The 26175-nt window shown below is 35.6% G+C and overlaps 1 protein-coding gene across 3 annotated transcripts in view; it reads left to right on the top strand.

Annotated features, from left to right (window-relative positions):
* Positions 1–26175, top strand: part of LAMA1 (laminin subunit alpha 1) — a 101121-nt gene that overhangs the window by 49266 nt on the left and 25680 nt on the right. For all 3 annotated transcript variants that reach the window (XM_048938524.1, XM_048938525.1, XM_048938526.1), the window contains exons 17-40: positions 704–831; positions 1420–1506; positions 1856–2067; positions 2585–2691; positions 4103–4283; positions 4941–5077; positions 6957–7193; positions 9482–9625; positions 9997–10176; positions 10794–10979; positions 11461–11588; positions 12674–12794; positions 12934–13071; positions 14713–14834; positions 15983–16069; positions 16347–16540; positions 17473–17615; positions 19245–19343; positions 20333–20444; positions 20614–20776; positions 23376–23586; positions 23819–23935; positions 24028–24191; positions 25265–25403. In XM_048938524.1, the coding sequence (XP_048794481.1) occupies positions 704–831; positions 1420–1506; positions 1856–2067; positions 2585–2691; positions 4103–4283; positions 4941–5077; positions 6957–7193; positions 9482–9625; positions 9997–10176; positions 10794–10979; positions 11461–11588; positions 12674–12794; positions 12934–13071; positions 14713–14834; positions 15983–16069; positions 16347–16540; positions 17473–17615; positions 19245–19343; positions 20333–20444; positions 20614–20776; positions 23376–23586; positions 23819–23935; positions 24028–24191; positions 25265–25403 (3537 nt within the window). The remainder of the gene's footprint in view (positions 1–703; positions 832–1419; positions 1507–1855; positions 2068–2584; positions 2692–4102; positions 4284–4940; positions 5078–6956; positions 7194–9481; positions 9626–9996; positions 10177–10793; positions 10980–11460; positions 11589–12673; positions 12795–12933; positions 13072–14712; positions 14835–15982; positions 16070–16346; positions 16541–17472; positions 17616–19244; positions 19344–20332; positions 20445–20613; positions 20777–23375; positions 23587–23818; positions 23936–24027; positions 24192–25264; positions 25404–26175) is intronic.

Here is a 26175-nt window from a genome sequence, read left to right as displayed (position 1 = left end):
ATTTATAATGTATGTAAATTGCAAGTTATGGGTACAAATTGTGTATTACGCTTTCTTTCATTGTTTACTTACACTGCATGTGTTGAGGTGACTCCAGTAAATTTTTCTCCATTAAAGATTTTATTTCATTTTATTTTATCATTTCAAGTGTGGAATAATTAGAGCTAAAGAAAAAATAACAGTGTATACTGACTAATAAAAACCTTAACTTTGCTTGCTCGAGTTGACAGTAAAACTTGAATAAAATTAAGCAGTGTGAATGCAGGTATGTATATCTTCCATGACTGACATCAGTGAAAGTTACACACTCACTCCATTCTGAAGATTTAGCTTTCAGATTTCTCATGAAATGTAAAGATCTCTGAAAGGCAATGACTAAGCACCAGCAAGATATATATACCAAATTTGTTGCTGTCCAAGTTTGCAATATGCCAAATAAGATTAGATTCATGTTTAGGTAATATTTTGTAACGTAAAGTTACATTTTACAATTTAGGAAAAAAAAAAGTTAGGAATTGTTGTAACTCAATTAAAAAACAAAACAAAACAACAAAAAAAAAACCAACAAAACTTATTTTCAAAGTTGTTCATGGTTGTTTCCTTGCATCTTAATGCTGTATTGCATACAGATTCCTGCAGAGATCCCTCAGGGGAGTGGAAAACCATCAAAAGTAAATATGAAGTTTTTTGCCATGTCTCACAGGCTTGTCAGCACAACACGACAGGACCTTTTTGTGATCAGTGCTTGCCTGGCTTTTATGGAAGTCCATCCCAAGGAACTCCTGAGGACTGCCAGCCCTGTGCCTGTCCTCTGAGCTCTGCTGCAAACAAGTAAGCTGCGTGTTTCGGATTTTCTGTTGCATCTTTAGCAAAATCAGAAAGTGAGTTAAAGGAAAATGTTGTGAAATCTAAAGGAGAAAGAGAGGGAACTATCTTTCTCTCTTCTTTTAAGCCTGTGTCATAGAGACATTGTTTTGCCAAGTTGTCAAATGTAGTCTAAGACAGGCAGAGTGAGCTCATGTAGTTTGTATCGAAGTACAAAAAGAAATACTTAGACTCGTCCTTGAACTTGGAACAAATTCACTGTTATCTTTCGCGTTCAGAAAACAACATAAGGACGGAGCTGTTATGCCTGAAACAGTGGAGCTTGGTATGCATACTTGTCAAATTTGCAAGAAGGGCCAGGCTCTTAGACAGTCCTAAAGTCGTCCTTTGAAATAAAAAACTCAAGAATTTTTGAAAATGATAATTCTGTTTTGACAAACTGTGATGTTTAAAACGTTGGTGTTAATCTAGATACATGTGCGATTATGTGGTTTTATAGATATGTACATAGACTTGAGGAGTCTTGATATATTGAATTGCAGCTATCTTGTGTTTCTGTGTCTTAATATTAATTTCTACAAATACCATTGATAGTTTCAGTCCTACTTGCCAGCTGAGTGAAGGAGAGGGAATTGTCTGTGATAAATGTCTTCCAGGCTATACTGGCTCTCGGTGTGAAAGGTATGTATGCTAACTTTGGGTAAGGAATCTGTGGGTATCTGTGTGATTGTCATCATCCCATCTAGTTTGAATTGTTTACATCACACATACAAAACATTCCTAATAAATTTTTCCTCATTTTGTCCTTGCTTGTAATACACTGACTCTTTAGAGCAAATTTAACAGGAAATACTCTCTTGAGTCAGGAGAGTGATGTGACTGCATTTCTGCTGCATTCAAGATTCAAGCTGATTGGGGTGTTAGGTAATTTAAACTAGACAAATGTTTTTAAAGTTTGGTCTTGGTGATCTTTTGAGGTCCCTTCCAACCTGGGCTATTCTGTTATGAAGTTTTTTAATCTCTTGTGCAGGTGTGCAAATGGTTACTATGGAAATCCACTGGTGCCTGGACAGTCGTGTGCTCCTTGTGAATGCAATGGCAATGTAAACACTCAAGAAGATGGTTATTGTGATACTGCCACAGGTCAATGCTTGAAATGTGTGGGGAACACAGCAGGTCTTCACTGTGAAAAGTGTGCTGATGGGTACTATGGGGATGCAGTGACTGAGAAAAGTTGCCGTGGTAAGCTGTTATTACTACTCTGAGAATGTAAAGAACAGAAAAATGTGGTCTGCATGTAGCGGAATGTATAGGAAGATGCATGTATTTTCCAAAAGAGTTAACCTTCAAGTTGTGAGTTGACAAGTACAGATTGAAAGCTATGAGTTTTGGGTTTTGTTTAGCCTGAGGATGGAATACATCGTGCCAGGGTCTGACATTTCATATGTCTGAAACTTTCTGGCTTGCTTAATGCTCCCCCTCCAGTGACTTGCTGTAGACGTTTTCTGCTTCTGAATTTTACATGTGAGGACAGGAAAAACAAACTTCCCAAATGTACCTCCTCACAGATTTTGTTGCAGGTTTTTTATTTGCTTAGCCTAGATACGTAGTACAAATTTTGCTGTAGTATATTAGCATCTGTAGGATATAGATGAACAAGTGAAACACAATTATGTAACAAATTTGGAATACTGCATAATAACAAAAGCATACATAGAAACATGAATTATTATTATTATTATTTTTTTCTAAACATAAGCCTGTGAGTGCCATGTGAATGGCTCCCTTTCCAGCATCTGTCATCACAAGACAGGCATCTGTGACTGCAAGTCAGACGTGATTGGACAAAAATGTGACAAGTGCTTGGTAAGCAGATGTTTACCTGTTTCCAATACCTGTGTTTTTTTCATATCTTGGTCTGCCTGTTTATCTGCATATACCAGCATCAGTGTGAGGAGACACAAAAGGAATTTTTTGGTTGCATGAAAGATTGATATAAGTTCACTTAACATCTTCAAATTTTTCTGGGAATTTGAATTCATGCTTGCTATGTAGGAAACCAGACGTTTTTGATCAGTTTGTTCAATACTTTAATTTAAGGCTTTGGCCTTAAAATTGTTGATCGACACCCAAACAGTTGATAATTTCAGTAGTACAAAATGTGGTGTAACTTAGAATCTAAGAAGAAAACTTGTGTGATCTGAGATGGATGGAGGAGGTGAAAGTCCCTAGTGTATTACTGGATTGTAGGGCACCTCTGCCCACTATGTGATGCAGCTTCAGAAAAGGCAAATGCGATGTAGAGCGTGTCAGTGAGTTATTTCTATAAGATACAGACAGTCCTAATATACCAGTGAGATCCTATCTAGGTTGCTGTGTAATATTCTGATCGTCCCTGTTCAAGAAGGATGAACTCAGACTAGAGCAGATAGAGAAAACAGCAGTAAATAAATTCAGAGAAGTGTGAACTTGTTGGTGGAGAGGAGATCAAAGCTTTGTCTAGACTGTTTTTTGTAGTAGCAAATTGCTCTGCCTGTGCTCTTTGCAGCTGTAACTCAGCCCCCTTCTGAATCAGGCTGTTCAGGCTGGTGTTGCACTGCCTGACAGTGCGCAGTCATGTTTGCTGACTGCAAAAAACCAAACTGAACGCCACAAACAGACCTGAAGGTATCTTAATGCTGTGCTTCTGCAAATTAACTCTGGGAATATCTGAAAAATGTAATTAGTGATAATAAATATATCGTGGCTGAGCACCAAGAAAGAGATTCAGCTAAAAGACAGGCTTGTTACAAGAACAAATAGGTATTCACTGGTGAGACAAAACAACAGTTTATAGTCTTTGCTGAGTATGGAACTAACTCAGAGACCAGAGCAGTTCTGTGCCCAGTTACTGCCCCTGTGCCAGCTGAGTTGAACACTTTTTTATTTATATGCACCATAGGTCACTGACATGCTCTGTTCTGCTCTTTAATTGACAGAAATCTTTGCTTAGTCAGCACAGCCTACCCTTGCCCTCGTGAAAGTCTTTAATTAAAAATAATGTCAGAGTTTAAAACAAGTCTCACTAATGAGATTAGAGGATCACGAGACCATTTCAGTATTCATTTCTTCATCTAAAGTACATACTTGCATGCAGCTGGGAATAGCAAAGAGATGAGGCCAGGTAGTCCTCCCATAGCAGTCTTACAGAGCTGATCAATATTCATGCTGGTCAGATGACCGGGAAAGTAACTGAGAGACTTGGTGTACTCTAACATATCTTCTTCTTGTCCAACAGAATGGCTATTATGGCTTGCTTACTGGACTTGGCTGTGTTCCCTGCAACTGCAGTCAATTTGGCTCCATCTCTGAAGACTGCAATCATCAAGGGCAGTGCCACTGCTTACCAGGAGTGACTGGAGAAAAGTGTGATCGCTGTGCTCATGGCTTTCACTCGTTGCAGAATGGTGGCTGTACACGTAAGCTCTAATCCGTGATTCTTCCAGGGGTTGTGTGAAATCTTGTTCAGCAGTGTATTGTATTTTTTACTCCAGCAGTGTTCTGTTGGTTTGATAAATATTCCGAGAAGTCTGGGGAATGGTTTCCTGACACTTTGATTAAGCTTGGGAACAAAAGTTAAAAACTACTACTATTGCAAACTTCTGCCATATTTTTGTCTGTTCAATTCTTCAAAATATGATTTCCTCCTTGATAAAATAGGCCATTTGTAAATTTTATTAAAGCAATTTGAAGTGTTTCTGAATTTCCACTTTCTAGCAAGAACAGTCTTTTAATTATCAAATCCCTGATTAGTTTTGCACCTTTTATAGTAGCATTTTTCCCTATAGATTTACTTTTCTTCATGATAGTTCTGTTTGGCTTTGTTGATTCCCCTGTGGAAATGTAGCCTTCCTTTTAAAATTACCAAACAGGCTACATCAAACAGGAATAATGGATTTTCAATTAAAAAAATAAGATTGACACTCTGTCTGTAATTTAGTTCTCAGTTAGGGACAAGCAGTACAAGGAGTGCCTTACTGTATCATTAAGAAAAGTAAGATTATCAACAGTCATGGAATTTATTCCATTTAGAAAAAGCAGAGAAAGTTAATCATTTGGTCTCAATTCTTTTGCAGCCTGTGACTGTGCTCATACTCAGAACAACTGTAATGCAGAGTCTGGTAAATGCATTTGTCCCCCTCATACTCGGGGACCAAAATGTGAACTGTGTGAAGAAAATCACTGGGGACTCTCTCCTAAACTTGGCTGCAAGGTATGGTAGGCTGTTTGAAAGGCCAAGACAGTTCAAAGCAGTTTGCCATTTACTAAAACCTGTGCTAGAACTGGACTCTTGTTTTGAGGATCTCAGTTGCTATTTTATGTTTCAAAGTGTTAGTGCTGGTGTGTATTGAAGAACTTTCTAAGAATGCTGTCTTCGAAAATAATGGTCCAGAGTATTTTGACTATCAAGACTAGCAAGAAACATAGCTTCTGTGTTGACCAATTATTCATATTATGGCTTTAAGAAAAATGAAATATAGATATCTTCTAAGTCATTATACACTTAAAAAAATATGTAAATGGCGTAAGGTAGGTAGTTTGTTTCCTGAATGCAGGTTAGCATTTATTTTTAAGCACTAAAATACAACTTCAGATCCGATGGGTATCAACCATTCACACAATTAGGTTTTCCCAGTAAATTCCTATCGGATATGGCATTGAACCAAACTTTATTTTATAAATGCTAGGACTTTAAAAAGCCTCAGAATTACGTGAGCATAATGGGCAATTTCAATGGAGAAACCACAAGTTTAATCAACTTGACAAGATCAGTCATTATATGTGATAAATACCTGACAAGTACAAGTATCAGCCAAGATTATTTTGTTTTTAATTATTTAGAGTAAGAACGATAAAATAGCCGTGTAGTATAGACTTTTCTTAGGAGTTTGCAATCTCTATGATTTGTAGCAATTTTCTTTAAATCTCTGCATTTTCAAGTTGCTCTCATTCTTTCTGTGAATGTTCTTGTAAATACAGTGTGCTGGTTCCCGTGCCATTTCACTCAGGCGAGGATATGGTGATGGTAGACTGTCAAGCCATTAAGTTTTCCTTTCTTAGGCTGATTCCATTTGCCAATGATCAAGTTGAATTGAGTGTTTTCTCAGTATTTGGAATCCATCCCTGGGTACATTGATTGAGCAGAAAATTAGTTCTGTTTTGCTTACAACCTTTATCAAGTCAAATGCTTTGCTCAATTAAGTGTACCTTAGAGTTCTTATTTATCATTGTGATATTGAGATGGAAATATGTGTAAATTAATTCTGTTGTGATAAAACAGGGTTTAACTTTCAGAACTGCAGACTTTTAATGGTATTTAGAAGTCAAAATTGTAAACCTGTTTGGTCATAAAGTGTATTAGACTATGCGGTGTAGTACACAGTACTGAGAGAGTGAGAAGTCTGCTTAATACAAAGTGTGAGCAACAAATGTGTGAAGAATGCCAGAGAATACATAAATGCGCTTGTAGTGGTTGTACACTGAACTGCATTGCATGCTTAACTTACTTTTGGATTCAGTGAGATTCTCAGTTCCTGATCAGAAAACAAGTGAAGCTAGAGTGAGATGTAGACCCTATTAATGTTCCTGGATGTCTTATAAGAATGTCAGTATTAAGATTTTTCTTTCCATTCTATAAATATATTCTAGTGTATAAATTTATTCTTTCTCTGTCTCTCTTTCTTTCTGTGTGTATATATATATATAATCCACTATTTACATAGCAATATTATAATTTATTTATTACACTCCATAAATACTGTTTTAATTAAGATATTTTTGATTTGTATCTTCTGGGGCTTGTTCCTTTAACTCATTTGGTTCTAAACTGGTTCTGGGAATCAACAAAGCTGGTTGTTTTACATTCGACTGTTTAATAGAAATGACATACAATTCTTCTTTTTTTAAATACAAATGAAGCAATCCCATGAATGATGTTCTTCATTTTATATTGTACAGTAATTGTTAACAAACATTGAGTTTTAAATTTTTAAAATTTACCATATTTTAAATTTAATGTACAGCTTTTATTGTAACAAAATTAACAACATTGATTTAAAAGAGTTATTTCTGATTTTTTTTTTCCATGTAAGGCCTGCAACTGTAGTGGTTCTGGTTCAAATAGTCTTCAGTGTGATGTTTTGACGGGTCAGTGCCAGTGTAAAGCTGAATTTGGAGGACAAAACTGTTCCAGATGTGCATTAGGCTACAGGGACTACCCAGACTGTGTTGCTTGTGACTGTGACTTAAGTGGAACCAAAGCAGAGATGTGTGATGTCACTGAAGGACTTTGTGCTTGTGAAGAAGAAACTGGTATCTGTACCTGCAAGGTATTGAAGTATTCAGACTTTTTTGGGACACTGAGTTGGAGTTTCTGATAATTTATTTCATAACAATCATAGCAGCTATAGAGATAGAGGGATCTTAGACTGCATCCCTCCTTTGAGGTATTTCTAAGAACTCCTAAAATCACACCAAATGGATTTTCTGTGCCATTGCTAAGTCAGTCTAGTTATGAGTCATCTGGATTAAAAACTGCCAGATGAGTAGTTTCCCAGTTTGGGCAAACACTGCTGCAGGCAAAAGAGATAGCATTAATGCTACCAACATGCCATTGTTATTTTTCTTCTCAAGTTCCTGAAATAATGCTAGACCGTTTGCCTCTCTTACTACTTTCTATTTGTTTTTAAGCAGACAGATAATTTTATTTCCAGATTGTGGTCACACAACTATTGTGGCACAGTACTGCATTTCTCTCTTAGACAAAACTCACAGTATTGCTGAAGATAAGAAGTGTGCTAAGTAGTCAAGATCAGACCCACGCTTAATCATAAGAAATCATTTCTAACTGACTAATGCTGAATTCTTGCTGATTTTACAAAATGACTGCTGTGCATTTGAAACGCATCAATCATATTCTATCAAATCTTTTATGGGAGTTTGCATACTTAGTGACATCAGTCTTTCTCATTGTAGTCTTAAATTCAATTTGGTTGCATTTGCTAAATGTAAAATCCGTATGCTCATTCTGTGCTAAGTGAATACCTATAACTGCATCCTTTTTGCAGTACATTCAGAATCCTATTTTTCATGTATTAGTACTGTAGGGTAGAAATGAAAAAGGATCGAGGATGCATTTGTCTTGATTTCCCTTTTGCTGTTAATTTCTGTCTGCCTCACAAAAGGCGAGGATGCCTTTTTGAATAGGACAGTATACTGGCCATGAGTTCTGGGACAAAATTTTTGTAAACCTTATTAAATATATGAGAATGGTGCTAGTGACTTCAATTTCAATACATTTCTCTGTATGTTGTAAATGCCATCTGATACCATTTTTAATGAGATATTTTTTTTGAGTGTTTTATTTATGCCATCTTCATTTTTCTTTGCAAATAGTGCAAATAATAATTAGTCATAACTCATGCATTCTTTTGGGGTTGCTATTAAAATTTATTTTTGCAGTACGCATAGAGGATTGAAAAAGAACAAAAAGGACCACTGAAGAAAATATATTCCAATGCAGCGAGCAATGTAGAGAAAACGTTACTACCTTAAGCCAATTCTATTCTTTCAGTGAGTCTAGGAAGTCTCTGCTGCCAGAGTTACACTTGACATTATAGGTTGCATAACCATCTTGAGTTTTCTGAAACAATCTATGGGATTAAGACATCTACTTACAAAGAGGTTGTTTCTTTCTTAATTAAAAAGGTACAAATTCCTTACATGCAGTTTTGACAGATAATTATTTTGTCCTCTGCAGAGATAGTGTATCTACAGCTCTTTCCTTTCTACATGTGAAAATATTTTTGAAAGCTAATTAAATGTTAGAAAACTCCAATGGAAAAGCTATTGTATTCTAATAATGGGAAAAAAAAAAGTATAGAGAATTTTTTTCTGCTCATACACACATGATTTTATTAAGTTTGGGAACAGTATATTAATTCAAATAATACAATTTTATCTTCTGAAAATCCAATTTATAATGATAGGAAGAAACCAATAAATACAAAATAGATTATCTCAACGTTTTTCTTAATCTGATTATGTTACAAGTTCAAATTTGTGTTTACTATATTATAAACAATATAAGCAATACAAACAATACTTTTCAGATACCTTGCTAGTACTGAAGCTTGAATGGGCATTCCTTTATTAAAAACAGGAAACATTAAGGACAGAAATTTAATAGTATTTTTTTTTTTTTTTTTTTAGGTGGGACTGTTATTAAGAAGTGTAGTAGTAGAAAACTTATTTCAATGCAACAAATATATACTCTCATAGGCCTCTCTCCAATGTTCTGATTAATAATGGGATCAACGCTATTTTTTCTAGCTTTTCTGCAAGCTGGACTTAACAATGGAGAACCGAAGTCCTTTGATTTCTATTCATATTGAGCATCTTCTTTGTCTTCAAGGGTTTTTATGGTGAAGGTAGAGGAAAGAGGGTTTTCTGCCTTTAATGGAGAAACATAGTTGCTAATTTTATTTAGGAATTTGAATACATGAAACTTGTTTACTGTTCCGTGTTTTTAAAAAAGCATCGCTGTGTAATTGAAATTAAATATATTGCTAGTGAAGTAACATGAGTGTACTGCTGTGCTTTTTTCTCTTTCCTCTAGGAAAATGTGTTTGGGCTACAGTGCAGTGAGTGTAAACCTGGAACTTTTGCTCTGTCTGCTAACAACACACTAGGTTGTATTCCATGTTTCTGTTTTGGGATGTCCACATCTTGTTTGGAAGTAGAAGATCATGTGAGAATTCCTGTAAGTAGAGTGACATAAATGTGTGCATACAGTTTGGTGTTATGCTTATTAATACCACTGTGATGTACCAAAAGGACCAAAAGGCTGCATACGTTTCATGAATCAGGTGAACTGCAATAAAGTTATAGCAATGACTTACAGTAAACCAACAAAAAAAAGTAAAGTCTTATTTCTGAAAAACTTGTATTTGACTCCACACATTTTGAAAAAAATTTGTTAAAAAATATTCCCCAATTTTGGCTTGAGCTCTTGTAACTTTAAATTGAATTTTTGCTTATCTAAAGGAAACTAAGACTATTGTGTATATATATGTATATTACATCACAATAAAATATTTTTGTTAAATTAATCCATTGCTCTTTGTATTGTAGATAACCTTAACTCCAGACCAGTCTGTTCTGCATGTAGTAGCTCAAAGTAACCTGACTGGAACAGTGGAAGGAGTATTTTCACAATTTCCTGATGTTTTACTGGATGCTGCCATTGTCAGAAAGTACTTAAATACAGAAACATTTTACTGGAGGTTACCAGAGCAGTTTCAAGGAGACCAGGTGAGACCATTAAATAATTAGAATGATGTCTGGATAGTTTCTTTAGTCTATTAATGTCACTCCTTTGTATAATGGTCACTTTATACACAACATTTGTACGTGTTATTTAATTCAAGAAGGTAATAAAATCATATAAATTAATATAATTGTATAAATGAACTTATATAGTTTGTGCTTGCTATGAATGGTTACATTACCCTCTTCTAATGAGATTTTTTCGTGATTCTGTAAATGGGTAACACCCATATTTATTTATGGTATTACTTTCCAGAAATTATATATGGGAGAAAGGCGTGATATATTCAATTTTAGTTTAGAAACTCGAAAGGGCTTTCAACTTTGACACTAGATTCAGTATATAGATAATGGAATCTCTACTGCATAGGAATTAAATGAAAATTGAATGTATATCCCTTGAAAGGTCCTAAAAGAAGAAACTGCTTGCTTTTTAGAAATAAATGTTTAACCTTGGTGTAAAAACTGCTGAGTTGAAGTCAATTTTCATGTTTTATTGCCAATTCATCAAAGAACTGTCACTTTCCAAATCTTCTGATGACATTAAAACTAGTAGCTATAACCTTGGGATAAATAGAAGTAACAATTTTATATCCAAACAGCTCATGGCATACGGAGGCAAACTGAGATATAGTGTTGCTTTTTATGCTTTGGATGGCTTTGGAACCTCAAATTTTGAGCCACAGATTCTAATGAAAGGTGGTCATACCAGCAAATTGGTCATCTATGTAGACAGCCCTTCTCCAGAAAATGGAATAAGAAGTGAGAAAGAAGTGGAAATGAAGGAGGTAAGCTAAAACTTTGGTGTTGAAATGTAGACGCGTATCTCATGTGAGCTCTTGCAGAGAAGTCCTACATATTTAAGAAAATACATTGAGAAATGCATAGCTTATCTCAAATAAACTGGATTACATTGCATGTAAAAATATTTGGAAAAATTGTGTTTTAGAAGCAGATAAAGTTGAATATTTTCTCTTTTGGAAGTACTGAAACTGTTGCTGTAGGAAGATTTTCAAAGAGAAACTCCAATTTCAAAACAGTGACCTTATTTGTTCCCTAAGGCTCTGCTGCAAGGGACTGAGATGAGCGCTAGTTGTGATAGGACACGGGACATAACTAGAAAATGTCTGTGTTCAAACTGCTCACAAGAAGAGTGTTGAGTAAAAAAAAAAAAAAAAAAAAAAGAAGTGGCACAGTTGCTGTCCTATAGAAGCTTAGGCATATGAGCTTTAAACATTGATGATTTTGATGTGTGCTGTTTTCCCCTAGGATTCTTGGAAGTATTTTAATTCTGTGTCTGACCAGCCTGTCTCACGTTCTGACTTCATGTCTGTGCTAAGCAATATTGAATACATCCTTATCAAGGCAGCCTATGGCCAAGGATTACAGCAAAGCAGGTAAAGCAGTAAGCGTTTACTTATTTTATTGTATTTCATGTAATTTAGCTTGGAAATAGTTCCAGCTGAACTATACAATAAATATTTTACTCAAATTAGAGAAATCTCTAATTTCCCATTTCTGACTTAAATTCCTCTTTGGTAAGAAAACATGTATTGCCTTTAAAAATATCTGCTGCTTATTTTGATAGAAAAGCCCATAAAGAAGCACAAGGCTTTACAGGTTGATACTTTGCTCTTCTTGATGGGCAATATAGTTAGATGTTTTTTATGTTATTTCTTTAACAAGTTATTTTTATGGGTAAGGAATTTTTTGTTTTTCATTTTCCATAGAAGAATAGAAACACAGATCCTCTTGAGTTCTTGTGTCTGTACAAATCTGATGCTTTCCTGTAGTTTTGCATACTATAGGCTGTGGTAGTGAAATATTAGCCTTAGAACAATAACATTTTACTACCATCTTGAACAAAACTGGGTTACTAATGAAAGGAAGGAGATGTTATATGATCACTGCATTGACTAGTTTAGAAACAACAATACAAACAGAGATGTATCCAACAAAAACCCTATATTCTTGCATCTTTATGTCAATAGAGTGGTGCCACCACCAGATATGGGATTATTAGATTCACAGGCTGTAAAATATGTTATTGATAGCTCTTTAAGAACATCCACGGAGCAGAGCTGTTGTATTTCTCTTTAGAGTTTCTGAGGCCAAAGTGCACACTTTTGCGTGGTGGATTTGTTAGTTTTTACAGACCAATGAGAATCAATGTATATTACCTTGAAGAACTTCTGATATTTTTGTTGTATGTCTAAATCTCATACGTTCATTAAAGAAAATCTTAAGGTTTTGTTGAGATGTTTCATACTCACTGAATTATAGAATAGTTTTGGTTGGAAAGGACTTTGAGGATCACCTAATTCCAACCTCCCTGCCATGTGCATTGATATCTTCCATGTGGAAAAGAGGATCATGGGAGAGTATATATGGTAGCTCTTTGAAACATAAAAATATTTGTATCTTAGTTTTGGTGCTAGGCCTTCTCTAGATCTTCATGCTGTCTTCTATACTTATCTTACAGAATTGCAAATATCTCAATGGAAATTGCAGTGAAGTTTGAAGAGATGCATCTAGGCAGATCTAGAGCTCATCTTATAGAGCAATGTAGATGTCCTACTGGCTATGCTGGATTCTCATGCCAGGTACTAAATCCTTGAATCCTTTCTGTACCAGATAATAATGAAGTTAGACAAATGACTTTCAGAATTGTTCATAACTTTTGACAGCCATAATCTTTCTATTTTTTTTTTTTTTTTTAAACTTTATTCTGTTTATGAATAGAGCTGTGCTCCAGGATACTACAGGGAGAAACCTAAGGAATTCAGTGTAAGAGAGACTCATAGTATTATAGCACCTTGTGTGCCATGTCAGTGTAATAATCACAGCGAAACCTGCGATCCTGAAACTGGAAAGTGTTTGGTATGTACAATTTATGCTTTTTTTGCATTGGTTTCACCTGAACATGCAATGATGGTAATCTATGAAAGGAGTTTCTGGGAATAGTATGTGGCTATACTGTTTGGAAAAGTTTAATTTTCCCTGTCTACATCTCTAAATCTGCGTACTATTTCCCATAGAGTCTATTCAGTATAATTATCAAGTTTTTGGTCACTAGCTTCAAAATTGTTAATAATTTTAGATTTAATTATATTTTAAAAAATAACTTGTGTATATAAATTTAGTTTATCTACTTTACTGTATTACTTTTTGATCTATTCCTTGGTCTGGTCAAGGTCTGCTTAATCACACAAAATAGGAGAAGTAAAGGAAGTACTAAGACATTCCACACTACAGACTAGGTCGAAGTTAAATTCTTTGTCTCTCTTGAAGCAAATATGCTCTGAACTTCTTAGAGAGGCTCTTTTTGGGATACTGAGAGTAAAGTACTCTAAGGTTATGCTTCATCTGGGTTAACTTTTTCATTTCCATCATTTTGTCCTAAAAATGATGAAGGGGGGGTCACACAGGAATAGCACATAGCCTCTTCTTGTCTAGTGAGCTCACAGCTCTGTCTAAAGCAAATTCTCAGCTATCCAAAAAAGACATAAGTCTCTTATCTGGTATGAATCAATGACCAGGTATTCTTTCCTAATGGTTTTTTAGTTGCTTTATTTGTCCAGTGGTGAGTTGAGTATTTTGAAGTCAGCTTCTGAAGAACTCATTTTTGAATTTAATGAGTTTCCTCACTCTTTCAGGCTCTTTGTAAGCCATTATTTCACCTAAAGTTTGAATCTCATGAATAAGAGCGATGGTTCTCATTACTATGAGGCCAGTCCACGCAGGTCTTTCATACTGAAGAATAACAGTCCTTCATTCTCTCGTTCTCTCATTGCAGGGGTAGCAACTCACCCACGTATTAAGTTTACTACTTAAAGATTTCCATCTGAGTTGTGTAGGCAAAAGAAATGATTTTTGCCTCTGACTTCTGTTCCCATGCAATAGAAAGCTGTATTGTTACTACTTACTATAGTCTGTTAACCTCTAAGATCTCCACTCTCACAAAAATAAGAATGATAGAAAAGAAGAAAAAAAATCATGGACAGAATTAGCTTAATTGTGTTTGTAATGCTGATTTAATGTTTTAATATTAATAGCACTGGCTATTGATGAGTACTCTTTGCAAATTAAATACAGTGTCTCTGAATCTTAACTGTGATTGTTTATTGGTTTATAGCTGTCAAACGTATTTATTGGAACACTAAAATTTGTCTTTTTGCCAGCCTGTTTAATTTTTCCATAAGATATTTTTAGGACTTTTTTTTTTTATTTTGTACTGTGATTTTCTGATCTAAATTGGATTTGTGGAAGTAGAAATATACAAATCTTAGTGGAAATTCAGAACAGATATTAAGTCAGCCTGCCTGATGGAATGGAAAATATGCTGGCATTTTGCTTATTTTTGCATAAAACATCCCTCTATCCAGAGAATGCTGAGTGGTGGTGGTGATGACATTTAGATGCGATTGTTAAAGACTTGATGCATTTATGGACTGGGGAGAAGATAAAATTCTTCTTGTTTGTTGTTGTTTTAAACTGTCTGAATTCCTTTTTGCGTACCAGAACTGCAGAGATAACACAGTTGGCGATTACTGCAGTGCTTGTGCTCCAGGCTACTATGGAAAAGTAATTGGATCTGTCAACGACTGCTCTCTTTGTGCTTGTCCCAGAGCCAACCCTGTTAGGTAACCAAAATTTATTAAATCCAATGTAGTTTTTAGCCTTTCAGATGCCTTGTGTTGTGTGTCCTACCTTCTATGCCCCACACTTTGTGACAATAGAATATAGTTATTTTGTATGTCCTTAAACTTTATTTTCTGAAAGCTACTTATTTTAGCAAATACAGCTTAAATTCAGAGTTTCCATCTTGTGATAACTTTGTGAGGATCTAAAAGAAAAAGTTAATGCAATTCTTTTTTGCCTCAGATTTTATAAATAACGTAGTAAGTTTCACTGATGTATTTCAGTTTCAAATGTAGGTCTCTTTTTCCTTCTAAAGAGAGTGCTTCAGTATTTCAGGCCATTTCCAGCCAGTTCAGGAGCTTCTAATGGGATGAATAGTAGGATAAAAACAAGTATTCCTTTGTTTGAAATTTTTGTGTTTGTAGACAAACAGTTATTTTTAAAATCAAAATGTTTTGCAGGCTACTTTTTGTCTAGAAGTTCGAAAAGTGCTGTTGCTTTTGGATAATTGAGTCAGAGCATGAGCGGGACTACTCTTCATGTTCAGTTATCATTTAGATAAATATTGTATCATGCATTTCCCTCGCATTACTTTCCTCATCTGTAAAATGGATAAAAAACAATGGTTATAAACATATGCTGATTTCTTTGGTGTATGTTTTGCAGAGGGCTGTATTAATAGAGAAAACCTTCAACCTTCTAGATTCCCAGTGTACTTACATGCACAGGACAAAGCAGAGCTAGGAAATGGCTCAGACACAGAGGATGTGTTTGAAAGTGAATGATGGACGCCAAAACTATCGTGCTGGAGTAGGAGGTGGCTGACAGCTCCCATTCTGGCACACAAAAAGCTTAATTCCTCAACTGCTCTGGAGAGGGGGAAGTGAGAAGTCACAAGTATTAGATGACCCAAAATATATCTCTTTCAATTTGTTTAAAGAGTCGTATCTTTCAAGTTGAAAGTTGTAAGATGCTTTAGCATGATATACAATAAAGGAGTTGCACTGGGGGAAAGCAATCTTCATGAGAAACAAAATACACATTCTAGCCCTTTGCTAGAGGATGCTCAATCTGTGGCTGAATGAGATTCTCTGTCATTGCATGGTTTTCCATTTCTGTGCTAGCAGATATTTGTTTTTCCATCCTTCAGTTTTAGTCCTACTTGTATCCTGAAAGGCGTCCGCGATTACCACTGTGATGCTTGTCTCCCAGGTTATGAAGGACAGTACTGCGAAAAGTGAGTTGTACACAATGTCTCAATTTTTTCCCCCAAATTCCAAAGGACATTCCAAAACTGCCTCAAAGGACAGTTTTGAATAAAATAACCATACCTTTTCTTGGAATAGGTTATTATAATTACATGTGGAAGAATTGGAAGAACTTTGTGACTTGTTAGCTACTGTAAAGAAATTGTTAATCAAAACTCACCATCAGTGATTCACAAAGATAAACATGATATCTGGTTTTATGATGAATATCCCCTGATGTTTATTGTCTCATTCCTCCCATTCTAGGTGCTCCCTTGGCTACTATGGTGACCCTCAGCTTCCTGGAGGCAGCTGCCACCTGTGTCGATGCAATCCAAGTGGTTCTGTTCATCTTAATTGTGATCGTGCGACTGGCAAGTGCCTCTGTAAGCAGGGAGTGACAGGACAGCTCTGTGAGGAGTGTGAACCAAGACATCTTCTTCTGGAAGAAGAGTGTGTTTGTAGGTGACTTTGAAATCATTTACTTCTGGGCTTTGGTTTATTCCATGAGTGTTTTTCTATTGATTAGTCTATTCTCTCTATAAAAGGCTTGAACTAATCTATATCCAGTGGGATCCTATCTAAGCTCAACTATTCTGTGTTTCTATGAACAAAGAGGAAACTGCAGTACAAAATGTAATATTAGACCAGCAGTTAATCCTTAAATTGGCCAACGCTCGCTAGAAGCATATTTAAGAAAAGATAACTTTAATACTTATTTGCTGTTTGTAGCATACTTTTATTTATTTGAAAACATGGAAATCCTACGTCAATTATTTTTTGCCTGTGATATTGTTCTAATTATACTTAAGGAGTCATGTGTACAGGCATGCTCTATCAATCATTAGTCATGCAGTTCCTTGTGAGAGAGTTGATAGCAGAAAGACCTACTCAGTACAGTAACTGCTTTTACAATGAACTAGGAATATAGACTCATATTTTGCTTTATATAAGAAAATGGGGAATAAATGTATCCACAAGGAATCTATTTCCATTGTGGTATCTTCATAACCTGTCTGGTAGCTGTTAGTGGCATTGCCCTGGCTTTACAGCAATACAACTAAATAGGTGAAATATGTGCATAGTATAACGAGAAGCTCAGTAGACAACAAGATCAATACAGCTTGAATGCGTTCTAACCTAAAGACAGCATGTTTAGAATTGGTCCACTTCTGGGGTGGGCATGGAAAGGCAAGAATATAAGCCTGCATTTTCAAAATTGTGTTCTATCAGTATTAACATGGAAAGTAAGGGCACGTGCTGTGTAAATATGTAAAAAAACCCAAACAAGCAAAAAAGACCCAAACCAAAACAGCAACAACGCATAGCAGTATTTGGTTACTTTCTTAAAAAATGCTTATGTTACTTTTCCTTTTTGAAATGGTTTGTCTAGCTTGTGATGACAACTGCACAGGAGTTTTGCTAAACAACTTGGACGGTCTCAGTAAAGACATACTTTCACTGAACATTACTGGTATTGTCCTCGTGCCCTCTGGGATACTATCAGAGCTGGAGAATGCAACAAAACATTTAAAGGTAATACAAACATACAAGTAGTAGAAATATTTAGTCACACCCTTAAAGGGAAGCTTGCAGCCACTCACAGTAGTTTAAATAAGGTCCTCCTGAAATTCATGTGCATATCTGTAAATGACACCAGATTAAGAACATTATAGAAATTAGTCTTAAGCCCTTTAATTGCCATTGTTTCTTTTGTTGTACTGACATTTAAACAAATGTGTGAATATATTTTTCAGTCAGTAGTATTATTATTGAATGTTTGAATTAAAATTTCACCTATTAAAATGTGAGGCAGACTGAATTCCAATCCAATTGCTCACAAATTTAATAATTACAATATCTGAAGGAAAACTGGGTTATATTACATGTTTATGCTTCAGCAGAGGTAGTCTTCTCCTTTAGATTTAGTGACTAATATTTTTGTTATGAAGCTTCAGTTTTACTTCCCTTCCTTTATGCCATGAAAGCATAAACATACCAAATGATTCTAATGCTTTAAGGATACAAATGACTTGCTTTTTGTAATTGTTTTGTGTTTGTGTAGGAGCATTGTCTTCAGGGAGCATAGGCATTATTCAATACATAATACCTATTTAATTATAAAGCCAAATCCTTTGTACAAATGAAGGCAGTGTAAGTTTCTCCTTTAATACCTATCTTTTTATGTCAAAATCTAATCTAAACCAGCTGTCACTCACTTGGACATTTGATATTTAAGGGATCTAACAATGGTACAAAGCTCTTGTGACTATGATGTCCGCTCTTTTTATGTGAAGGCACAGTGCTCTTTGAACAACTTAATCTTGAGGCTAAGTTGGAAGTCTCATAGCTCTTCTGTTTGTAAGTAGACATTCCTAAGTTTTGTGGTAATGAAAGACTTTCTTCCCTCTTTTCTTGTACAAAAATAAAATCTGTAAAATCCCTGTGTTTATTTACCTGAATTATAGGTCTTTGCTGAAGGACAGTCTCTTCCACTGTAAACCAACTTTTACCCAGACTTTGCCCTCCTGTTAAGAATCCCTTATGTTGTTTTGCATTTGTAGAGAAGTGGTATTCTATTGCAGGCCTTGAATGTATCAGTTAGATACAATGGCCTATTTATTGCCATACACAGAAGTTTTGAGCTGGCCTTGAAGCCAAATACAGCGTAAAGGTTCCTCATGGCAGGGTTGATTGTGTTATCTGAGTGCCATGATCATGAACTCCTGAGTGCCACACGCTGGATTTGACACTGAAACATAGCTCCAGGGCCATCCGTAATATATTCACTAGATACAGCTATTTTGATGTGACCAGCTGCTGAAATTGTAGATGTGGAATTGGTTGGAAACATTTAATTTGATGGACCTTTGAATTTCTGAAAGTAGATTGTTTGGAAAGCTCAGACTGTGGAGAAATTGAGAATCGCGAAAGCTGAACTTTGATTCCCTTTTATTACCCTTTTAGATTTGGAGATTTATTTCCTTCTGTATCTAGAAACGATCACTTATTTTTCATCAGCTATATGTATGTAACTATTCTGTTATCCTTAAAAAAACATAATTTCGAAAATTTAAATGGTCTAAATAGTTTGCATAGTTATTTCTTCCCCATAAAAATTCTGGACACACAATGGACTCTGCATTAGTGTGTTGCTTCTTACAGGGCTTTATAGCTCCTAGAGAGGATCCAACATACTCGTTAGCTACGGCAGAAGAAGGTCTTCTGAGTTTGTCAAGAGATGTTGATCAGTTGCCTGAAGAGGTAGGTGCTGCCTTCTTAATTCCTAGCATTTGTGGAGAAGTCTTTTGAGGCTTCATAGTGTTGAACATACATGCTGGAGTATTGCTTAGAAGTTACTTTAAATCTATGGACTTCAGTGAAAGAGTTCTGTCCTGTAGTATTTCTGGGGAGAGTGGTTAATAAGTTTGTGGAATTATTCAGCAAGCTACAACATTTTATGATACTGTATGGGAGATTTACATGGTTTCTGCTGAAGTTCTGAAGCTTTTTCTAATATGATTGTTTAAGGCCCTAAAACTGAAGAGCTTTTCTTCTCACTGGTTCTAACAAGTGGAGCTTATTTAAAATAGTCACTGTTGAATACTCATCAAGAAGTCTTATATTTACATCAATATATTTAAAATATTTTCAGCAGAATTGTAACTGTTGAAAAATCCAACGTTTATCTTCTTTATTCAGCTTTAACACCAGAAAATTTGTAAATGGAGTTTTCAGTAGCCATTTGGCCATTACATTTCATTCGCTGTTCATGTGTACCTATCGTTTGTTGAACATATGCAACTAATTGAACTAGATGCTTGCCTGAGAAGCCTTGTTATTGCCAAGAGGAATTATATTAAGTTACAGGAATTGATATTTACAAGTATGTGGTGTTTACTATACAAAAGTAATAGCTTTGGTAATTATGGTTTTATTAATTATGAAAATAATTGATAAATGAGTTCTTCACTTTCTTGAGTAAGAAACTCAAGAAAGTTGAAACTGGGAGAAGCCTCATTTATAATCCTGCCACATTTAATTTAAATAAGAACTCAGGAACTTTCAAAATAACAATGTTGCAGCATGAAAGCATCATATTTCTGAAGCAGCTAGATCTGCCTCGTTAAGAAAGTAGTCTCTTCTCACAAAGTATTTTCACTATCGGAAAAAAATGTCAAAAGATGAGCAATTATCATTAATTAATCAATGTTTTAACAAAATTGTAAAGCGTATCTCTGATTTTATTCTAGTCATCTAGAATTTTGAGAAAAGCTTGGCAACTTAACACAATGACTCAGGAAACCAGGAGTAAAAGTAAAGAACTGAGCGGATTTATTGACACAGTACATACAGCCATCAAAGGTATCCTGCTTTTAAGATATTTCCACTTCTTTGCAGAATTTACAAGGGTGTTTCCTTTGTAGCTTTTAAAGAACTGTTTACACAGAACACAGAAGTGCTGCAATTTCTCCAGGAGGTTCACGTATTCCTTTATCAGTGGTATGACTAAATCTTTTACTCTTCTATTTAGTACTTGCTGAAGTTGCAATGTCACTAAATGAAACACTGGGCCTGGACCTCCCACTGTCAAATGTTACATCTCAGAGCCTACAGGATGATATTTCAACCCTACTGAATGAACTGCGCAAGAAAGATTTTGTTCAAAGGCACTATAATGCTACCAGTGTTCTAAAGTAAGCCTATTCTATTGGGAACTTTGATTCACCTATGTCTGTACTATGCAGTGTTGCTTTTTGGAGAGAGATCTGGAGAATCCTTGCTCTGTAGTAATAGATTGTGGTATGGTAACTAGTTCAGATGGGGCTATTAAAACTCTGCATTTGGAGTTCCGTTATTTGAATATATATAGGCATCGCACATGAAACCACTAAAGTCAAATCCCTGTTTGTTTGGACGTGATACAATGATGCATTACAGTAAGTGGAAAGACTCACTGATTTCATTCAGATTTGGCCCAAATACACATCCTCTTGTGGATTGGAAACATAGTAAAACAGTCTCAGAGAGTTGCAAGCCTAAGATCTACTGAAGGATGTGGTAAAATATTGTCAATGTATCAACTAGATTTGAATATGAAACCAGGGCGTTTTATTCAATGCCTGAGTCACTGCTTAGAGTTCATTTTCATTGTCTCAATTTGCCTGCATTTAAGGGTTATTTTGAAATAGCTTTTGAATTCATTATTTATGTCATTTTGCCAGATTTGCCAATTTAAAACAACAACTATTCCAACAGTCAGCAACATTTTCTTTCCACCTTCAAAAATATGAAGTATTGCCCTAGGCTCACTCCCACTGACAGCTGTAAGAATCACGGAATCATAGGGTTAAGAGGGACCTCTGGAGACCATCCAATCCCCTGCTAAAGCAAGTTCTCTGGGATAGGATGCACAGAAGTGTCTGTTATAAGTAATGGCTTCAGGAGATAAAAAATTAGCCCAAGAGTATTTCTGATAGTTTAACTTTTCTTTATTAAATCCTTTAAATTAGGAGTAGAACAGAATGTTTATTCTGGTGGAATATCTGATTTTGTTTGCTAGACTCCTGTCCTTTTCCTTGTACCAGGTATTAAACTGCACAGAAGCTAAGTGGACATGAAAATGGACTAGAAGTGTACTATTTATTCTTATATTAGGAACTTCAGATAACATTTTTGCACTTATAAAAACATCCCAGTGTTCTCTTGCATACTAAGAAAAGGTTCTGACTTTCAGCATTAGCCTGAGCTGTTACACAAGGCATTTGTAAATTAAGTTTTTCAATTACAGACTGCCAAAATTCCTGAAAGTTCTGTAAGCAGATTGAAGGAGAGAGTTAATAAGATTTATTAGATAGTTGCTCTGCAGAATTTATCATGCAGTGCAGCTGTAAATTCAAAACTGATTTAAATAAACAGCTTGACAGTGCATTTTTCAGGATGCAGAAGTTACCACATGGCTTATAGTGTAGTGATCTTGTGGTGACATATTGTTGAGCAACACTCTAAGTGAAATCTCCAGGAAATCTCCTCACATTTTGCTGTGTAATCCATTTCAAATACAATCCTTTTATTGCATAATGAAATAGAGGCCATTACTGCCTTGTAAAATACTTTTGTTCTTGTAACTATTTCAAGTCTTCAGTGACTTTTGAGCTTAAGGACTTGGAACTGTTTGTTTCAAGAAATGCATGCGAATGCACATCTGCTATTCAGTGGGAAAAATGGAATGTAACATTGTAATATATGTATACTGCTTTGGATGAGGATCATAGACCAGTTGCAGACCTTGGAAGACATAGACCTGTTGGAGAATGCCCAGAGAAGGGATGCGAAAACTTGGAATGGAACATCTCTCCTATGAGGACGGGCTGAGAGAGCAGAGGTTGTTCAGCCTGAAGAAGAGAAGGTTGAGATGATATTATACTTTCAGTATCTAAAGGGGAGCTGCAGGAAAGGACAGACTCTTTAGCAGGGTCTGTGGTGACAGAACAGGGGAAATAGTTTCAAGCTCGAAGAAGGTAGATTTAGGTTAGACATAATTACAGAGACACTGGTGAGGCCCTGGAAAATGTTGCCCACAAATGTAGTGGATGCCCTGTCCCTGGAGACTTTCAAGGCGAGGCTGGATCAGGCCATGGGCAACTTGATGTAGCTGTGGTGTCCCTGTTCATTGCAGGGGAGTTGGACTAGGTGGCTTTCAGAGGTTCCTTCTAGCTTTAAGGGCTCCATGATTCTATCAGTATGGCTTGAAGTCAGGCTAAAGGGGCAAATATTTATGTGAAAGTGTCATTTATAGGAGTTGCTGTGTGCAGCGTATGTGTGCAAAAGAGAGACAGAGGAATAGACTTTCAGTGTCATTTTGAGATGATTTTCTTCTGTATTAGAAAACTTTCAAATGGATTTGCAAATATTCCCAGATAGACCAAGGAATGTGATTTACAACTGACTGATTTGAGAGGAGCGAGGGGGATTTTATATCTTACTGATTTTAAGGGATAAGTATAAAGATTGCATTTCAGTGGTGCATTTTAGTGATGAATTTTTTTTTAATTTTGCATTTACACTTTTCAAATCAACACATGCAAAGCTTGTTAATAGTATTCCTTTCCTTCTCCCCTATATTGTCATCGTTCTGTGTGCTCAGATTGGTAAGTAGGCTGGTGTGTGTATGCATACTATTGTATGAAAAATTGTGGACTTCTGTAAGAAAGTGCATTCATATTTATTTTGTATGATCCCCATGCTTGTCTCTCCTTTACCATGTGTTTATTTTTCACTTCCTCTCTTTGCCAGAGCTGCAGAAAATTTGTTGCTCCACGTTCAGAAAGACTATCTTAAACCCCAGAAGGAGCTTGCTGAGCTGAAAAAAGATGCAAGCCAGCTCTTATCAAAGCACAACAGCAAACTGCAAGATGCCCAGGATCTGGTGAATGATGCACTTGCTGACATCAATGAGACAAATCGCTTGTTTCCTCTTATTTCTAGTAACCTGGCAGAGTTAAATGTAAGACTGGATGATCTGTGTTGTTAAATATGAAATATGAAATTTTGTTTATAAGTTGATTTTAGCCTTTTAGAAAGCTGTACACATTTAAGTGTCTTAAGATATAAAATATATAGTGTCTTGAAAACTCAAAGGGAACCAGATTGTTGTTGGAAAACAGAAATAAGGATTATCTAATATATGCACTAGTTAACTTACAGGTCAGTATTAAAAACAATGATTTTTGCTATAGGAAAAGAAGCTGAGTATAAAGGAAAATAAAGAAGTCTCAACCATGCTTATTAAAGAAGGAAAATTCCTTGTAAATGTTGCTGCTGCTCTTTCCCAAGATGTAAAGAACTCTACATCAGTAAGTTCTTAAGTTTTAACATCCTGTTTGATACTTCAAGTGGATTTTGCTATTGGTGGGGAAGGAACAAAGAAAACCCTTTTGTCGTGCAGAACTTGGAGGTCCACCAGGATGAGCTACTCCAGTGGAATACCAACTTGAGACACCATGTGGATGAGCTGGTGATGCAGATGTCTGTGAGAGGAGTGCTTGACCTGGTATACAGAGCTGAGGATCATGCCGCTCAGTTCCAAAGACTTGCAGATGCACTGGAGAGGTAAGAAACTCAAGAAAGTTGAAAACTGGGAGAAGCCTCATTTATAATCCTACATTTAATTTAAATAAGTAATAGTAGTAGCTTAATCCATTAAGTAGAAGTAATTCATTTTTACTCTCTATTTTTTTTTAGTTATTTTTTGCCTTTAATGTTGTGTAGAGTCTCTTTATTAAATGATATAGAGAGGGTTGATTAGTCTTGAATTTCATGTGGTTGACTTGCACAATAACTGGTGAGTTATTAAGTGCCCTGTGAATGTATCATGGTATGACTTGAAAAGCTTGTGTTCTGTGTATGAATGCTTCTTTGACTATATATCTCTGAATCTCATCAAGAAGCTATTTTTGCTATGCCTTCATCATTGTTGCTTTCAAACCATCTTGCAGAAATGAGTGGGTTGCAATCCCAAATGCACTCTTAGAGTTTTCAAGTCATTTATTTCATTGAAAATGCTCTGTCACAGGAATACTTCTAGAACTGTTGCTCATTTGTCTTATTATAAAATCAGCAAGTTTAAATTTGATTAGTTTGAAAAATTTATGCATATTTTAAGCTTGAGAACAAAAAATTTTACTTTGAGTAATGTTGAGTAACTCTGCTGGTTTTATTGTATCCAGACAAATTAAATAAAACAAAATTTGATATGGAATAGTGTTCAGATACTCATATTTCCTCTGAGGTTCTGTATTTCTCTGTGCTGCTTTTGAGCTCCAGTAGGAACATGTTTATGTTCTGTTATGTTTACATGATCTGATTTGTTCGTTCTTTATGGAAAATGTTATCTGTGGCTAACTGATATATAAATTGAAAAACTAACCATCATCAACAACAAAAAAATTTAATATTTCAAGTTTTCTGGTGATTTGGAATTTTTTTTAGTTCAAAGTATAGGACTGAAAGCCCTTTTTGCAGCCCTTGGGAAAGATGAAATCTTTTTTTTTCAGAGTGCATCATGAATTCTAGAAGATTGTTGTGCATGGTGTAATATGCACGTGTAACAGCACATAGAACTTATTGCTTGATTATATTGCTTGTTTCACAAAAATAGTATTATCTGTTAATTTTTTATTTAGTGGCCTCTCAAAAGTAAAAGATGTGACTTTGAATGCAACAGCTGCAGTCTATACCCACTCCAATGTTAAAAATGTGATTGAAAGGACAGAGAGTTTGGCAGATGATGCATCTAGGATTGTGAATGGCCCTTTGGATTTAGTAAGTATTGATATTAGTATCTTCACTTCCTTGTCTTTCTCATTTTGGAATATTTGTTCTGTAGGTGTTTTCACTTGCTGGAATCTGGATCATCCTGATGGAGGCAGCCTGCCCTGCCTGCTGATATATAATGTATCCTGAATCTGTGCTCTAAGGCAGTAAGGATACCAGATTTCATATTCTGTTTCTCTCGATTTCCTCTTTACCACTTTTTTTTTTTAGACATGTGATGCACATTTAGCTGGACTGGATATGATTCTGTGTGTCTTTGTCATCAGTCATCTGACTTGCATTTCGTCGAATCATAAAATGATTTGGTTTGGAAGGGACCTTTAGGATTATCTACTTCTGACCCCTCTGCTATAGGCAGGACATCTCCCACTAAAGGACTTCCCAGAAGAAGTGTGTTATGTCTGTATGACTTGTCTCCCTGTCCTTGGGTGTGCTCTCTTTTACCTTTAGAGTTATTTAGCGTCTTCTATTCAACTTGTCCCTTTTCCACTTCTAAGTATTCACAACCACAACTGTTTTGCTTAGTTGAGAGCATTCAGTAACCAAATGTATTTTATATCATATCTTCCATTCTCCTGTCTTGCAAAATTATCAGGTTGTTATTATGACAGTAGATTACAAAAACCTGATCAGTTAGTTACCTAACCTGTTACTGTACATGTTTCCCTCCTTTTATCTCTGCTTTTTTTTTTTTTTTAAATTGTAAACCCAAGGAAAGAATTGGCTATGTTTTACATTTGTCATTACAATATTGCTGGAG

This window comes from Lagopus muta, chromosome 3, assembly GCF_023343835.1.
Source record: "Lagopus muta isolate bLagMut1 chromosome 3, bLagMut1 primary, whole genome shotgun sequence".
Lineage (NCBI taxonomy): Eukaryota > Metazoa > Chordata > Aves > Galliformes > Phasianidae > Lagopus > Lagopus muta.
Note: the sequence above shows the minus strand (reverse complement) of the source record. Positions and strands in the feature narration are given on the sequence as shown.